At 37.0% G+C, this 19,432-nt stretch overlaps 1 protein-coding gene across 1 annotated transcript in view; it reads left to right on the forward strand.

Annotated features, from left to right (window-relative positions):
- DNAH14 (dynein axonemal heavy chain 14) overlaps positions 1 to 19,432 on the forward strand; it is an 862,921-nt gene that overhangs the window by 648,280 nt on the left and 195,209 nt on the right. Inside the window, 2 exon segments of the mRNA XM_053607548.1 lie at positions 1,313 to 1,472; positions 3,329 to 3,460. Of these exon segments, the coding sequence (XP_053463523.1) occupies positions 1,313 to 1,472; positions 3,329 to 3,460 (292 nt within the window).

Genomic DNA, 19,432 nt, shown 5'->3' on the forward strand with positions numbered 1-19,432 from the left:
TTTTCCCTTTCATTTAAATTAAATGTCATAGATAATTTCATACTGATTTAACTATATCCATATCATATTTGTTTAAAGTAGAATCAAACTCGGGTAAAATTGAGGAAAGGTTGGTTGTTAGAGCTCTAGCTTCTCTTCTGTGGACCTTGTCTCTCTTTTCCCAGTTCTTCTGTAGTCTTTCTTATTGTCTCAGCAGGGCTAAATTGATAATCTCAGAAAAGAAATTTAAAAAATTAGTTCCAAATAAGGAGTTTATGAATTAGTTGTTCAATCCTCCTGAAAACTATCTTTATTTTACAAGTAGACTACTAATCCAAATGAACATAAAGATTAGAATTTCGGGGGGCCCCTGTGGCTCAAAGGAGTAGGGCACCAGCCCCATATGCCGGAGGTGGCCGGTTCAAACCCAGCCCTGGCCAAAAACTGCAAAAAAAAAAAAAGATTAGAATTTCTAGTTATGAAATTTAAGGCAGAAGACCTTCTTGGGTAATGTCATACATGTAAAATTGGCTTTGTTACCTTTCTTCTTTTCGAAGTCTGTGCAATTTTCATCTGAGGAAAGTCAATATTGTGGATGGATTTCCCTCCTAGTTCCAAGTCTCCACCACCCCTCTCATGGTCTCTCATTGAAACTTCTATCTGATGAATGTTACTCTGATCCCATATTTTCCAAACTGTCAACTTCTTATCTAATGATCCAGTAGCATATCAGTTAAGTAAGACACACCTAAGAGACAGCCTCCAATGTTTCAAAAGTGAACACCCTGTTAATGACTTGAGAGATAAATTCTCACCTACCTTCCCTCCCCTGACCCTGTTCTATCAATTATCTTTATGGTGGAAACTTTTGATCTGGATAAAAAAATGCCAAAGGATGTGTTTAAGGAGAGTGGGACATTACACACTCTTTAAATCACAGGAACAGGGCTGACTTCAACTACCCCCCACATATACACAGACAGTGTCTCTGTCAAGTAGTCATTAGTGAATAAACACTAAAATAAAATAGGAGGGTTCCTATTTTTAAAAAACTCTACAGTGAAAACTTTTACAATAAAAATAATTAGTCTCTAACTCATATGTTCTGTATATATTTTGGTTTTATGCATTTCATCTTCCTAAAGCAAAGGTACCCATATATTAAAGAGAGTCAAATTTTCAAAGATACACAAATAGTGAAGTAGCTGTTCCTCAACAGTAGTTTTCCTTCTTAAAATACCTGTTAATATCTGTGCATTTTATCTTCTGCAATAGCTTATAGTATATTTTATTTTAATTGTACTGTAATTAGATATTTCACCATTTATCACAGAGTATACACACGACCTCCCTTCCTTGTGCTGACTGTCATGAATGCAGTGTGTATTCTTCTGCAAAAGAAACCTAACTGGGCAACAGCAAAGTTACTTCTTTCAGAAACTGGTTTCTTAAAAAAATTGATTAACCTTGACAAGGACAACATACCTGATAAGGTAAAAAGTTGATCTCTAGTTAATGCATAATTAATGCAGCCCTCATTTATAACATGTATACATACATGAAGTCAGATAGAACTATTAAAATTGAAATTCTGTATTAGAATCATCGGACAATGGTAAGTTAAAAGATCAGAGAGTAAACTGCCTGCACATCCAAACTTGACAAGTTTCTTGAAAGCGTCAAGGAAAAGCAGCATGCCACTGAAATAACTAACAATAGAGAAGAGGACAATAGTGGGAGAAAGTCTTTCTAAGTAGATTGCATTTTACTACAAAAGTACAATTGGTGCCTAAGATGTATTTTTATTTGTTGAACAAATGTTAACAGAACAGCGGGTACCAGACATTGTTCTAAGTACTTTACAAATATTAATTCGCAAGGGAGGAGAATTAAGGTTCAGGAGGGGAAAAAGTAAAGTATCGTGGAAACTCTCCTGAAGGGTTTTACTGGAGCAGATTTAATTTAAGAGAATATAAATTTACCGTAGGATTTGAAACAGGAAGGAGCAGAGCCAAAGTCCTGGGCAGGCCGCAAACTTCAAGATGCAGGTAGTGTGGTGAAGCAGGCCATTCTGGACAAGTCAGTTTTGTAGAAAGGCGTATGCCAAAGTAGGCAAGAGATTACAAATGCCTGGACCAATGCATTATAGATAGAAGTGGAAAAAAGGCTAAATGTTGTGATGCAGCCACAGCCAACCAACTCCTGGGAACACCAGAAGCTGGGAGAAGAAAAGAATAGACTGTCTCAGAGAGCACTCCAAGGAAATATTGGCCTCCTGTAGCTTGATTTCACATTCTATGCTCTAGAACTGTGAGAGAATAAACTGTTGTTTAAAAGTCATCCATTTTATGGTAATTTGTTACAACAGCCACAGGAAACTAATACATATTTTGGTACTGGGAAATAGTTGCTGCTATAACAAGGACCTGAAAATGTAGAAGTGGCAACAGATAGGGACTGGAAGAATATTGAAACTGGGATATTACATAGGAGCTGAGCTGAGATCTAAGCTTACAGGCAGATTAATCAATTCGCAGGTGTACATACAGCATTGTCCTAAACTGAGGAGGTGAGTATTCATTAATTCGCTCAATAAATATTGAAAGAACATCTTTCTTGTAAGAGACTTTAAGAGTAGTTTTCAAGGCTTGCTGTATGAAGCTTACATTGTAAAGAAAGACACATATTAAACAACTAATTGGAGAGATAATTAATTAGTTACAATGATGATCTATGCTAATGGAAAGAAGAGGATAATGTCAGCCTAACTGTTAACAGAGAGAGGCTCTCTTAAAGAAAATGATATTTATTCAGGAATAGGGAATTGCAACGGGAATACATATGCCACAGTAAACTATGTGCATATTCAGGAAGGTAAAGGAAGATAAAGGTTTTCAAAGGAAAAATGGAAAGGATTGCTTAATTGTTTTAAGATAACTACCTTTGGCTACAAGGATCAATAACAAGGGTGCCAGTCTGAGATTGGATGGGCAGTTGCTGGGTAAATGTCCTCACAGAAGTATTTTTATGTTAAGGTTGCAATGGCCATTGTGCCAGATTATGCTTTTTAAGAAAGTTAGTATATTTTTATTTTAAAATGGAGTTTCTCTTTTAAAATCATATAAAAGCTTCTACAAGAACAAAATAGCAATAGCAGAATGTTTATCATAAAGGCTTTTCCACTTCCCCAGTACTAGGGCTATTTTTGTAGCCAGGTATGTATCTCTGATTCCACTGTTGAAAAGTAGTTGAATATTTCTTATATGAATAAAATTTCCATCAAGTATAGATTGAGAAAAACTTTAGATTATATCTTTCTCATGTAATGCATGAACTGTATTCTCTCAAGGTTTTTATGAAGCTGAAAAAAATTTTAATGATACCTGATTTCAACCCAAACAAGATAGCTTTGGTTTCTGTTGCTTGCTGCTCTATGTGCCAATGGGTCATAGCTTTGAACAACTACCACGAAGCACAGAAGGTATGCTTTTCCCTCCTACATATCTGTAGAGATTTAGAAATGATTCATCTAAGTCCCAGAAATAATTTTTCTTTCACAATGTTTGAATGAACTCCTGTGGAAAAAATACCTAATGAAAAAACACTTTAATTGGCTCAGCACCTGTGGCTCAGCGGCTAGGGCGCTAGCCACTTATACTGGAGCTGGAGGGTTCGAATCCAGCCTAGGCCTGCCAAACAATGACAACTACAAGCAAAATATAGCCTGGTATTGTGGCAGGCTCCTGTAACCCCAGCTACCTGGGAGGCTGAGGCAGGAGAATCACTTAAGCCCAAGAGTTTGAGGTTGCTGTGAACTGTGATGCCACGGCACTCTACCCAGGGTGATATAGTGAGACTCTGTCTCAAAAAAAAAAAAACTTTAATTGGATATGTTATGCTAACTCATATAGATATCATACTCCTAATAGATTTTTTTTTATTTATGACAACTGCATTATCAAATAAGAGCATAGTAGTTTGTTTGAATATCTTTCACAATAACATCCCACATGTAAATATAATTATAGGAAAGACTTGTAAATGTCTTTCTTTTTGCATAATTTAATTTTTATTTTTAATTATTATGGGTGCATAATAGTTACATTTCCTTAAATAGTATACATGATGTTTTGAAACATGCATATAATGTGAATTAATCAAATCAGAGTAATTGGGGTATCCATCACCTCAGGCATTTATCACTTCTTTATGTTAGGAACATTCCAATTCTAACACTTTTAGTTATTTTAAAGTATACCGTAACTTATCATTGAGCATTTTTTCATATACCAGTTAGCCACTTGTATGTCTTTTTTTGAGAAATGTCTGTTAAGATCCTATGCCCATGTTGAGTTGGATTATCTGATTTTCTTTCCTACTGAGTTGTTTTAACTCCTTATATATTCTGGTTGTTAATCTCTTGTCAGATGGGTACTTTGCAACTATTTTCTCCCATACTGTGGGCTATCTCTTCACTTTGTTAATGGCTTCCTTTGCTGTCCAGAAGCTTTTTAGCTTGATGTCATTCCATTGCTTTAACTTTGGTTGCCTGTGATTTGGGGGTATTACTCAAGTCCTTGCCCAGACCAAAGTCTTAAGTGTTTCTCCAATGTCTTTTTTAGTAATTTCATAGTTTCAGGTCTTAGATTTAAGTTGTCAATCCATTTTAATTTGATTTTTGTATCTAGCAAGAGAGAAGGGTCTAGTTTCATTCTTCTGCATATGGATGTCCAGTTTTCCCAGCACCATTTATTGAAGAGACTATCTTTGTCCCAATGTATGTTCTTGGAACCTCTGTCAAGAATAAATTCACTATAGATGTGTGGATTTATTTCTGATTTTTCTATTCTGTTCAGTTTGTGTCTGTTTTCATGCCTATACAATGCTATTTTTTCTACTTCCCCAGTACTAGGGCCATTTTTATGGCCAGTTATATATCTCTGATTCCACTGTTGAAAAGTAGTTGAATATTTCTTATATGAAATAAAATTTCAATTGAGTGTAGATTGAGAAAAACTTCAGATTATATCTTTCTTATCTAATGCATGAGAATATAATGTATTTTTATTTGTTAACAAGTTTCTTGAAAGTGTCAAGGAAAAGCAGCATGCTGCTGAAATAATTAACAATAGAGAAGAGGACAATAGTGGGAGAAAGTCTTTCTAAGTAGATTGCATTTTACTACAAAGTACAATTGGTGCCTAAGATGTATTTTTATTTGTTGAACAAATGTTAACAGAACAGCAGGTACCAGACATTGTTCTAAGTACTTTACAAATATTAATTCACAAGGGAGGAGAATTAAGGTTCAGGAGGGAAAAAAGTAAAGTATCGTGGAAACTCTCCTGAAGGGTTTTACTGGAGCAGGCTTAATTTAAGAGAATATAAATTTACTGTAGATTTCTTTTTTTTTTTTTTTATTGTTGGGGATTCATTGAGGGTACAATAAGCCAGTTACACTGATTGCAATTGTTAGGTGAAGTCCCTCTTGCAATCATGTCTTGCCCCCATAAAGTGTGACACACACTAAGGTCCCACCCCCCTCCCTCCATCCCTCTTTCTGCTTCCCCCCCCCATAACCTTAATTGTCATTAATTGTCCTCATATCAAGATTGAGTACATAGGATTCATGCTTCTCCATTCTTGTGATGCTTTACTAAGAATAATGTCTTCCACGTCCATCCAGGTTAATACGAAGGATGTAAAGTCTCCATTTTCTTTAATGGCTGAATAGTATTCCATGGTATACATATACCACAGCTTGTTAATCCATTCCTGGGTTGGTGGGCATTTAGGCTGTTTCCACATTTTGGCGATTGTAAATTGAGCTGCAATAAACAGTCTAGTACAAGTGTCCTTATGATAAAAGGATTTTTTTCCTTCCGGGTAGATGCCCAGTAATGGGATTGCAGGATCAAATGGTAGGTCTAGCTTGAGCGCTTTGAGGTTTCTCCATATTTCCTTCCAGAAAGGTTGTACTAGTTTGCAGTCCCACTAGCAGTGTAAAAGTGTTCCCTTCTCTCCACATCCACGCCAGCATCTGCAGTTTTGAGATTTTGTGATGTGGGCCATTCTCACTGGGGTTAGATGATATCTCAGGGTTGTTTTGATTTGCATTTCTCTAATATATAGAGATGATGAACATTTTTTCATGTGTTTGTTAGCCATTCATCTGTCATCTTTAGAGAAAGTTCTATTTATGTCTCTTGCCCATTGATATATGGGATTGTTGGCTTTTTCATGTGGATTAATTTGAGTTCTCTATAGATCCTAGTTATCAAGCTTTTGTCTGATTGAAAATATGCAAATATCCTTTCCCATTGTGTAGGTTGTCTCTTTGCTTTGGTTATTGTCTCCTTAGCTGTACAGAAGCTTTTCAGTTTAATGAAGTCCCATTTGTTTATTTTTGTTGTTGTTGCAATTGCCATGGCAGTCTTCTTCATGAAGTCTTCCCCCAGGCCAATATCTTCCAATGTTGTTCCTATGCTTTCTTTGAGGATTTTTATTGTTTCATGCCTTAAATTTAAGTCCTTTATCCATCTTGAATCAATTTTTGTGAGTGGGGAAAGGTGTGGGTCCAGTTTCAGTCTTTTACATGTAGACATCCAGTTCTCCCAACACCATTTATTGAATAGGGAGTCTTTCCCCCAAGGTAAGTTCTTGTTTGGTTTATCAAAGATTAGGTGGTTGTAAGATGTTAGTTTCATTTCTTGGTTTTCAATTTGATTCCAAGTGTCTTTGTCTCTATTTTTGTGCCAATACCATGCTGTCTTGAGCACTATGGCTTTGTAGTACAGACTAAAATCTGGTATGCTGATGCCCCCAGCTTTATTTTTGTTACTAAGAACTGCCTTAGCTATACGGGGTTTTTTCCGGTTCCATACAAAACGCAGAGTCATTTTTTCCAAATCTTGAAAGTACGATGTAGGTATTTTGATAGGAATGGCATTGAATAGGTAGATTGCTTTGGGAACTATAGACATTTTAACAATGTTGATTCTTCCCATCCATGAGCATGGTATGTTCTTCCATTTGTTAATATCCTCTGCTATTTCCTTTCTGAGGATTTCATAGTTTTCTTTATAGAGGTCCTTCACCTCCTTCGTTAGGTATATTCCTAGGTATTTCATTTTCTTTGAAACTATGGTGAAGGGAGTTGTGTCCTTAATTAGCTTCTCATCTTGACTGTTATTGGTGTACACAAAGGCTACTGACTTGTGGACATTGATTTTATATCCTGAAACATTACTGTATTTTTTGATGACTTCTAGGAGTCTTGTGGTTGAGTCTCTGGGGTTCTCTAAGTATAAGATCATGTCGTCAGCAAAGAGGGAGAGTTTGACCTCCTCTGCTCCCATTTGGATTCCCTTTATTACCTTGTCTTGCCTAATTGTATTGGCTAGAACTTCCAGCACTATGTTGAATAGTAAAGGTGACAGAGGACAACCTTGTCTGGTTCCAGTTCTAAGAGGAAAAGCTTTCAGTTTTACTCCATTCAGTAAAATATTGGCTGTGGGTTTGTCATAGATAGCTTCAATCAGTTTTAGAAATGTGCCACCTATGCCTATACTCTTCAGTGTTCTAATTAGAAAAGGATGCTGGATTTTATCAAATGCTTTTTCTGCATCTATTGAGAGGATCATGTGATCTTTATTTTTGCCTCTGTTAATATGGTGGATAACGTTTATGGACTTGCGTATGTTAAACCAGCCTTGCATCCCTGGGATGAAGCCTACTTGATCATGACAAATGACCTTTTTGATGGTAAGCTGTAGTCTATTGGCTAGGATTTTGTTCAGAATTTTTGCATCCATATTCATGAGTGAGACTGGTCTGAAATTCTCCTTTTTGTTTGGGTCTTTTCCTGGTTTTGGTCTCAGGGTGATGTTTGCTTCATAGAATGTGTTGGGGAAGATTCCTTCTTCCTCAGTTTTTTGGAATAATTTCTGCAGTACAGGAATAAGCTCTTCCTTGAAGGTTTGATAGAATTCTGGAGTGAAGCCATCTGGACCAGGGCATTTTTTGGTTGGAAGCTTTTTTATTGTTTCTTTGATCTCAGTGCTTGAAATTGGTCTGTTCAGGAGCTCTATTTCTTCCTGGCTGAGTCTAGGGAGAGGGTGTGATTCCAAATATTGATCCATTTCCTTCACATGTCAAATTTCTGGGCATAGAGTTTCTGGTAGTATTCAGAGATGATCTCTTTTATCTCTGTGGGATCAGTTGTTATTTCCCCTTTATCGTTTCTGATTGAGGTTAGTAGAGATTTTACTTCTCTATTTCTAGTTAGTCTGGCCAATGGTTTATCTGTTTTATTTATTTTTTCAAAAAACCAACTCCTTGTTTCATTAATTTTCTGAATGATTCTTTTGTTTTCAATTTCATTGATCTCTGATTTGATTTTGGATATTTCTTTTCTTCTACTGAGTTTAGGCTTAGATTGTTCTTCTTTTTCCAATTCCATAAGATCTCTTGTGAGATTGTTGATGTGCTCTCTTTCTGTTTTTCGAATGTAGGCATCTAAAGCGATGAATTTTCCTCTCAAAACTGCTTTTGCAGTATCCCACAGTTTTGGTAGCTTGTGTCTTCATTGTTGTTATGCTCAAGGAAGTTAATGATTTCCTGTTTTATTTCTTCCTGCACCCATCTGTTATACAACAGAACATTGTTTAATTTCCATGCCTTTGGGTCAGGTTGAGCATTTTTGTTAGATTGAGTTCCACCTTTAGTGCCTTATGGTCTGAAAAGATACAAGGTAAAATTTGAATTCTTTTGATTCTGTTGATATTTGTTTTGTGTCCCAGGATATGATCAATTTTGGAGAATGTTCCATGGGGTGATGAGAAGAATGTATATTCTTTATCTTTGGGGTGGAGTGTTCTATATGCGTCTATCAAGCACAGTTGTTCTAGTGTCTCATTTAAATCTCTTCTATCTTTGTTTAATTTCTGTTTAGAGGATCTGTCCAGCTCTGTAAGAGGAGTGTTAAAGTCCCCTGTTATGATGGTATTATCAGATATCATATTGCTCAGACTGAGTAAGGTCTGCTTCAAGAATCTGGGAGCATTTAAATTGGGTGCATAGATATTTAGAATTGAGATGTCTTCTTGTTGTAGTTTTCCCTTGACCAATATAAAGTGACCATCTTTGTCGTTTTTGACTTTAGTTGCTTTAAATCCACATGTATCTGAAAATAAGATTGCAACTCCTCTTTTCTTCTGAATTCCATTTGCTTGAAAAGTTGTCTTCCAACCCTTGACTCGGAGCTTTAATTTGTCTTTTGAAGCCACGTGTGTTTCTTGCAGACAGCAAATGGATGGCTTGTGTTTTTTAATCCAGTCAGCCAATCTATGTCTCTTCAGTGGGGAATTCAAGCCATTAACATTTATTGAGATAATTGATAAGTGTGGTAGTATTCTATTCGTCTTATTTGGTGGGAGTCCATTGCTTAGTTTTATCTTTTGCATCAGTGTGGAGGTTAGGTTCTGTCCTTTAATTTCTGAGTTCTTACTTTGCTGCTGATCCATTGTGGTGATCAGTGTGCAGAACAGGTTGAAGTATTTCCTGTAGAGCTGGTCTTGTTGTGGCGAATTTCCTCAATGTTTATATATCCGTAAATGATTTGATTTCTCCGTCAATTTTTAAGCTTAGCTTAGCAGGGTACAGAATTCTGGGCTGAAAATTGTTCTGTTTAAGTAGATTAAAGGCAGATGACCATTGTCTTCTTGCTTGGAAAGTTTCATTAGAGAAGTCTGCAGTCACTCTGATGGATTTGCCCCTGTAGGTCAACTGGCGCTTACTCCTGGCAGCTTGCAGAATCTTTTCTTTTGTCTTGACTTTGGACAGGTTCATCACAATGTGTCTTGGAGAAGCTCGGTTAGAGTTGAGGCGCCCTGGGGTCCGATATCCCTCTGAAAGCAGTGTGTCAGAATCTTTGGTGATATTTGGGAAATTTTCTTTTATAATATTCTCTAGTATGGCTTCCGTTTTCTGGGGCATTCTTCTTCCCCTTCTGGAATTCCTATAACTCGTATGTTGGAACGCTTCATAAAGTCGCATAATTCTGACAGTGAATGTTCTGCTTTCTCTCTCTTCTTTTCTGCCTCTTTTACTATCTGAGTTATCTCAGAAACTTTGTCTTCTACCTCTGAAATTCTTTCTTCTGCATGGTCTAACCTGTTGCTGATACTTTCCATTGCATCTTTAAGTTCCCTAATTCACCGTTTCAGTTTCTTGAGCTCTGCTATATCCTTTTTATATTCTGTATATCGTTCATCTCTTATTTGATTCTGTTTTTGGATTTCCTTTTGGTTATTTTCCACTTTATTAGCAATTTCCTTCATTGTTTCCATCATTTCTCTCATTGTTTTCAACATGTGTATTCTAAATTCCCTTTCTGTCATTCCTAACATTTCTTTACAGGTGGAATCATCTGCAGTAGCTACCTCATGGTCCCTTGGTGGGGTTGTTCTAGACTGGTTCTTCATGTTGCCTGGAGTTTTCTGCTGATTCTTCCTCATGAGTGATTTCTTTTATCTGTTTCCTTGGCCTAATTTTCCTTTCACTTCCTCTTGCTCTTTAAGTTCTTGTGCCTGTGGACTAAGGGTTACAGGACCAGAAGGGTGAGAAGGTTGAAGAGCAAAAAAGGGATGAAGGAAAGGAGGACCGAGTGATAAGAAAAAAAAGAAAGATAGAGAAAGGAGAGGGGGTGGGTATAAGGAATATTGACAAAAAGAAGAGAGGCACAGAAAGAGGGAGACAGGGCAATATAGGTGTACAGTAGGGTACTTTGACACAACCTTAAAAAAAAACCCACCTTCTGGGGGTGCCCAGTTGGGTGGTTCTCTTGAGGTCAGCAGCTCTTTGCTAACCTGATCAGACACAGTACCCCACCTCCACCAAGTAGAGAGGAAAGACAAAAATGCTATAAATCAAACCAAAACAAGCAAACAGAAAACTTTACGGGGATAAAATTGGGTGAAAAACCAAATGATAGTGGTAGAAACACTAGCAAAAATGAAGTTCTAGTGATTAAAAAAGGTAGCAATGGGAAATTATAATTAAACTAGAAAAATTGAGAAAGAAAAAGGGATCTGTATGGAAAAGATTGAAATTAAAAAACAAAAGAACATCAACAACGTCAAAATAAACAAAAAACAACAACCAAACAAAAAAAAAGAAAAAATTACACAGCCAAAAACAAAGCAGTTTGTATATGTTATTGAATATTATCTGGGCAACATGTGGTCTTCTGGGGTATGAGATGTTAATCACAGGTCTGATACGACTGGAGGCTGCTGATTTCTCAAACCCCAGCAGGTAGACACCCTAAATCTCTCTTCAGCCCACTTAAAAGGCACTTTGAACTTGTAAACTTGCTGAGCAGAAGCTTTCCCAGCTTTCTCGCTGGAATCACTGCTGAAGTGGCTATCCACTTACCCAGTGTACCAAAACCGGTCTCACTCTGCCCCTGAGGGTTAGGGCTGCAAGGCGGCTCAGATCCCACCCTTAGGCTACTTGGTTGCTGGGTTACCAGCTCCCACCCATTTGTAGCTCTTCGACCCTGAGGGCGGAACTTGCCGGGGCAGATCACTGACAATGGTTCTGTGTGACCCACTGCCAAACACTATTAGCTCCGTCTGACTCAGCAGCTCAGACTGGGGCCCTAGACAATGGCCAAAGTTCTCCGCACTCCCGCTCAGGCCCTCCCCAAGGCAGTTCAACTCAGTGCCAAGTCCAAGGACACCAAAACAGTTCACAGGTAAGGCCTTTCTGGTTTGCAGTCTCGCTGCTACTGAACTTACAGTTGTGAGCGGGTTTAGACAGATTGAACACACGCGACCACTTGCCGGTTTTCCACGGTTTTAGTCCTCCTCTTGGGGTCCAGAAGTCTCTCGCTGACTCCCTGTATCCTCATAGGAGTGATGATAGGCAGATCCCACCAGCCAGAGATGCCTGGAGTCCTATCTCCCCAGACTCACGGTGCCCAGATGCAAGGAAGCTGTTACTTGGCCACCATCTTGCTCCGCCTCCAATTTACTGTAGATTTCAAACAGGAAGAGAGCAGAGCCAAAGTCCTGGGCAGGCCGCAAACTTCAGGATGCAGGTAGTGTGGTGAAGCAGGCCATTCTGGACAAGTCAGTTTTGTAGAAAGGCGTATGCCAAAGTAGGCAAGAGATTACAAATGCCTGGACCAATGCATTATAGATAGAAGTGGAAAAAAGGCTAAATGTTGTGATGCAGCCACAGCCAACCAACTCCTGGGAACACCAGAAGCTGGGAGAAGAAAAGAATAGACTATCTCGGAGAGCACTCCAAGGAAATATTGGCCTCCTGTAGTTTGATTTCACATTCTATCCTCTAGAACTGTGAGAGAATAAACTCTCGTACTACAGCTCTAGTATAATTTGAAATCAGGTAATGTGATTCCTCCAGTTTTATTCTTTTTACTTAGGATGAATTTAGCTATTCTGAATCTTTTGTGGTTCCACATAAATTTTAAAATTATTTATTCTGTTTCAGTGAAAAATGTCAGTGGAATTTTGATGAAGATTAAATTGAATCTGTAGATTGCTTTGGGTAGTATGGCCAATTGTGTGGTATGAACAATATTGATTGTTCCAATCTATAAGCAAGAAAAATATTTCCTTTTTGTTGTTGTTGTTGTCCTCTTCAATTTCTTTCACCAATGTTTTATAGTTTACATTATAGAGATCTTTCACTTCTTTGTTAAGTTTATTCCTAGGTATTTTATTTTATTTATAGCCATTGTAAATAGGATTACTTTCTTGGTTCCTTTTTGAGATTGTTGACTGTTACCCAATAGAAATGCTACTTATTTTTGTATGTTGATTTTGTATATATACTGCAACTTTACTATAATTCTTTATCAATGCTAAAAGTTTTGTGGAGTCTTTAGACATGAGATCAGATCACCTGCAAACAAAAATAATTTGACTTCTTGCTTTTCAATTTGGATGGTCTTTATTTCTTTTTCTTGTCTGACTGCTCTAGCTAGAACTTCCAGTACTATGTTGAATAACAGTGGTAAAAGTGGACATCCATGTCTTGTTCCACATCTCAGAGGAAAGAAAGGTTTTCCGTTTTGCCCCATTCAGACTGATACTAGCAGCAGGTCTGTCACATACGGCCTTTATTGTGGTGAGGTAAATTGCTCCTAAACCCAGTTTTTTGAGAGCTTGTATCATGAAGGGATTTTGAATTTTATCAAAAGCACTTCAATTGAAATGATCATATGGTTTTTGTCCTTCTGTTGATATGATACATCACATTAATTGATTTGTGTATATTAAATATCCTTGCATCCCCTGGACAATCCCACTTGATCATGATGAATAAGCTTTTTAGTATGTTGTTGAATTCAGTTTGTTAGTATTTTGCTGAGGATTTTTGCATCTATGTTCATCAAAGATGTTAGCCTATTATTTTCTTTTTTTGTCATATTTCTGTCTGGTTTTTTTAATTAAATCATAAACAATAGATCATATATACATTAATGCATTTATGGGGTACAGTCTGCTGATTTCATATAGAATTAGGAATGCTTACATTGCACTGGTTAATATATACCTCATCTCATTTTCATAATTATTGTGTTAAGATATTTATACTCTATACTTAACAGATCATATCAGGGTTACGTAGGCAGTATAGAATGAGTTTAGAAGTATTTCCTCCTTCTCAGTTTTTTATAATACTTGAAGTAGGATTGGTATTACTTCTTTCTTGAATGCTTGGTAGAATTCAGGAGTGAAGCCATCAGGTACTGGGCTTTTCTTTAGTAGAAGACTTTTCATTACTGCTTCTGTCTCATTACATGCCATTGCTTTGTTAGGTTTTGGATTTCATTCTGGTTCAATCTTGGTAAGTGGTATGTGTCTGGGAATTTCTACATTTCTTCTACATCTTCTAATTCATATAGTTACTCACAGTAGTCTCTTAACAGTCCTTTGGATTTCTACAGTATCAGCTGTAATGTCTTTCTGCATCTATAATTTCTTTATTTTTGTTTTTTTTTTATTAAATCATAGCTGTGCACATTGATATGATCATGGGGAATCATTCACTAGCTTCACAGACCATTTACCAAGTTTCACATATACCCTTGCAAGATGCACCGCTGGTGTAATCCCACCAATCCCCTTCCCTCCACCCACCTCCCCCCTCCCTCCCATCCCCTTCCCCCTCCCCCCTATTCTTAGGCTGTAACTGGGTTATAGCCTTCATGTGAAAACCCCAAATTAGTTTCATAGTAGGGCTGACTTAAATAAAGAAAGATGGAGACTTTACCTCTTTCATGTTTACATGGATGGAGCTGGAACATATTCTTCTTAGTAAAGTATCTCAAGAATGGAAGAAAAAGTACCCAATGTACATCTATGATTTTGTTTATTTGGTTTTCTCTCTTTTTTTCTTAGTCATGCTATAAGTTTTCAATTTCATTTATTTTTTTAAAAAACACATCCATGCCAAAGGGAACACTTCTACAATGCTGGTGGGAATGCAAATTAATACATTCCTTTGGAAAGATGTTTGGAGAACACTTAGAGATCTAAAAATAGATATGCCATTCAATCCTATAATTCCTCTACTAGGTATGTACCCAGAAGACCAAAAATTACATTATAACAAAGATACCAGAATGTTTATTGCAGCCCAATTCACAATTTCTAAGTCATGGAAAAAGCCCAAGTGCCCATCAATCCACGAATGGATTAATAAATTGTGGTATATGTACACCATGGAATATTATGTAGCCTTAAAGAAAGATGGAGACTTTACCTCTTTCATGTTTACATGGATGGAGCTGGAACATATTCTTCTTAGTAAAGTATCTCAAGAATGAAAGAAAAAGTATCCAATGTACTCAGCCCTACTATGAAACTAATTTATGGCTCTCATATGAAAGCTATAACCCAGTTATAACCTAAGAATATGGGAAAGGGGGAGAGGGAGTGGAGGGAAGGGAGAGGATGGGCAGAGGGAGGGTGATTGGTGGGATTACACCTGTGGTGCATCTTACAAGGGTACATGTGAAACTTAGTAAATGTAGAATATAATTGTCTTAACACAATAACTAAGAAAATGCCAGGAAGGCTATGTTAACCAGTGTGATGAAAATGTGTCAAACTGTTTATAAAAACCAATGCATGTTGCCCCATGATCGCATTAATGTACACAGCTATGATTTAATATTGATAAAAAAAAGAAAAAGAAATAAATAAATAAAAAGCTTCTTGGGGGGTGGGGGGAAACAACTTTTGTTCCAATAAAAAGCTAAGTAAAGAAATTTCAGACTTAAACTTAACGATTTAACATTTGGATTTAACAGACATCTACAGAACATTTTATCCTAACAAAACTGAATACACATTCTTCTCATCAGCCCATGGAACATACTCCAAAGTTGATCACATCACACTGAGGTCACAAGTCTAACCTCAGTAAATTTAAAACATCTTGCATCTTCTCGGACCATCATAGAATAAAAGTTGAGCTCAGTAACAACAGAAACCTGCATACTCATACAAAAACATGAGAGCTAAATAACCTTATGCTGAATGATAGCTGGGTCACAGATGAGATTAAGAAGGAAATTACCAAATTTTTGGAGCAAAACGCTAATTAAGATGTGAATTATCAAAACCTCCGGGATACCACAAAGGCAGTCCTAAGAGGGAAATTTATAACACTGCAAGCCTTCCTCAAGAGAACGGAAAGAGAGGAAGTTAACAACTTAATGAGACATTTCAAGCAACTGGAAAAGGAAGAACATTCCAATCCCAAACCCAGCAGAAGAAAAAAATAACCAAAATTAGAAAAGAATTAAATGAAATTGAAAACAAAAGGATTATACAACAGATCAATAAATCAAAAAGTTGATTTTTTGAAAAGGTCAATAAAACCTAATGTAACCAGGAAAAAAAGAATATAATCACTAATTTCATCAAGCAGAAATGGTAAACATGAAATAACAACAGACTCTTCAGAAATTCAAAAAATCCCTAATGAATATTACAAGAAACTTTATTCTCAGAAATATAAGAATCTGAAGAAAATTGACCAGTACTTGGAAGCACACCACCTTTCAAGACTTAGCCAGAATGAAGTGGAAATGTTAAACAGGCCTATATCAAGTTCTGAAATAGCATCAACTATACAAAATCTCCCTAAAAAGAAAAGCCCAGGACCAGATAGCTTCACATCAGAATTTGACCAACTCTTTAAAGAGGAACTAGTACCTATATTACTCAACTTTTTCCAAAATACAGAAAAAGAAGAAATACTGCCAACACATTCTATGAAGCAAACATCAACATGATCCCCAAACCAGGAAAAGACCCAACAAGAAAAGAAAATTATAGACCAACATCACTAATGAATATAGATGCAAAAATATTCAACAAGATCCTAACAAACAGAATCCAGCAACACATCAAACAAATTATACATCATGACCACGTGGGTTTTATCCCAGGGTCTCAAGGCTGGCTCAATATATGTAAATCTATAAATATAATTCATCACATAAACAAATTAAAAAACAAAGACCATATGATTCTCTCAATTGATGCAGAAAAAGCTTTTGATAATATCCAGCATTCTTTCATGATCCAAACACTGAAGAAAATTGGTATAGAAGGGACATTTCTTAAACTGATAGAGGCTATCTACAACAAACCCACAGCCAATATCATATTGAATGGAATTAAATTGAAATCATTTCCACTCAGAGCAGGAACCAGGCAAGATTGCCCATTGTCTCCACTGCTTTTTAACATTGTAATAGAAGTCTTAGCCATTACAATTAGTCAAGAGAAGGCAATCAAGTGTATCAATGTAGGGTCAGAGGAGATCAAACTTTCCCTTTTCATAGATGATATGATTGTATACCTGGAAAACCTCAGGGATTCAACCACAAAACTCTTAGAAGTGATCAAGGAATACATCAGTGTCTCAGGCTACAAAATCAATACTCTCAAATCAGTAGCATTCATATATACCAACAATAGTCAAGATGAAAAAACAGTCATGGACTCTATTCCCTCTACAGTAGTGCCAAAAAAAAAAAATGAAATATCTGGGAGTATACCTAACAAAGGACGTGAAAGATAGCTATAAAGAATACTATGAAACTTTGAGAAAAGAAATAGCTGAAGATGTCAACAAATGGAAAAACATACCATGCTCATGGCTGGGAAGAATCAACATTGTTAAAATGTCCATACCACACAAAGCAATGTACAGATTTAATGCAATTCCCATTAAAGCACCTCTGTCATACTTTAAAGATCTGGAAAAACTAGGACTTCATTTTATATGGAATCAGAAAAAACCTCTAATAGCCAAGACATCACTCCAAAATAAAAACAAATCAGGTGGAATCACTCTACCAGAATTCAGACTATACTATAAATGTATAGTGATCCAAACAGCATGATATTGGCACAAAAATAGAGATGTAGATGTATGGAATAGAATTGAGAACCAAGTGATGAACCCAGGCACTTATCATCATTTGATTTTCTTTCTTTTATTTTTTTATTATTAAATCATAGCTGTGTACATTAATACAATCATGGGGCACCATACACTGGTTTTATACACAGTTTGACACATTTTCATCACACTGGTTGACAAAGCCTTCCTGGCATTTTCTTAATTATTATTGTGTTAAGACAATTATAAGTCTTCATTTACTGAGTTTCACATGTATCCTTGTAAGATGCACCACAGTTGTAATCCCACCAATCACCCTCCCTCCACCCATCCTCCCCCCTCCCTCCCCTCCCTCTTCCCCTTCCCCATATTCTTAGGTTATAACTGGGTTATAGCTTTCATATGAAAGCCATAAATCAGTTTCATAGCAGGGTTGTTACATTGGATACTTTTTCTTCCATTCTTGAGATACTTTACTAAGAAGAATGTTCCAGCTCCATCCATGTAAACATGAAAGAGGTAAAGTCTCCATCTTTCTTTAAGGCTGCATAATATTCCATGGTGTACATATACCACAGTTTATTTTTTTTATTCATTTTTTTTTTGTAGAGACAGAGTCTCACTTTATGGCCCTCGGTAGAGTGCCGTGGCCTCACACAGCTCACAGCAACCTCCAACTCCTGGGCCTAAGTGATTCTCTTGCCTCAGCCTCCCGAGTAGCTGGGACTACAGGCGCCCGCCACAACGCCCGGCTATTTTTTGGTTGCAGTTTGGCCGGGGCCGGGTTTGAACCTGCCACCCTCAGTATATGGGGCCGGTGCCCTACCAACTGAGCCACAGGCGCTGCCCTATACCACAGTTTATTAATCCATTCATGGATCGATGGGCACTTGGGCTTTTTCCATGACTTAGCAATCATAATTTGATTTTTGATAAGCCTATCAAAAACTTAAATTAGGGGAAAGACTCCCTATTTAACAAATGGTGCTGGGAGAATTGGCTGGCAATTTGTAGAAGACAAACTGGACCCACACCTTTCACCTCTAACAAAAATTGACTCTCATTGGATAAAAGACTTAAACCTAATACATGAAACCATAAAGATTCTTGGAAAGAGTACAGAAGAAACACTTGAAGAAATTGGTCTGAGAGAAAACTTTATGAGGAAGACCCCCAGGGCAATTGAAGCAATACCAAAAAATACATTACTGGGATCTGATCAAACTAAAAAGCTTCTGCACTGCCCAAAACACAGTAATTACAAGCAATTAGACTGCCCTCAGAATGAGAGAAGATATTTGCGGGTTACATTTCCAACAAAGGTCTGATACCCAGAATCCACAGAGAACTCGAACTTATTAATAAAAAAAGAACAAGTGATCCCATCTCACTATGGGCAAGAGACTTGAACAGAAGCTTCTCCAAAGAAGACAGGCACATGGTATACAGACACATGGCAAAATGCTCATCTTCTTTAATCATCAGAGAAATGCAAATCAAAACCACTTTGAGATACCACCAAACTCCAGTAAGAGTAGCCCACATAACAAAATCCCAAAACTACAGATATTGGCATGGATGTGGAGAAAAGGGAACACTTCTGCACTGCTGGTGGGAATGCAAGCTAATACATTCCTTTTGGAAAGAAGTTTGCAGAATACTTGGGGATCTAAAAATTGACCTGCCATTGGATCCTGCTATTCCTCTACTAGGAGTATATCCAAAAGACCAAAAATTACTTTGCAAAAAAGATATTTGCAGCAGATTATTCATTGCAGCTCAATTCATAATAGCCAAATCATGGAAGAACCCCAAGTGCCCATTGACCCATGAATGGATTAATAAATTGTGGTATATATATACCATGGAATATTATAAAGCCTTAAAAAAAAAGATGAAGCCTTTACCTCTTTTATGTTTACATAGAAGGATCTGGAACATATTCTCCTGAGTAAAATGTCTCAAGAATGAAGGAAAAAGTATTCAATGTACTCAG

This window comes from Nycticebus coucang, chromosome 10, assembly GCF_027406575.1.
Source record: "Nycticebus coucang isolate mNycCou1 chromosome 10, mNycCou1.pri, whole genome shotgun sequence".
NCBI lineage: Eukaryota > Metazoa > Chordata > Mammalia > Primates > Lorisidae > Nycticebus > Nycticebus coucang.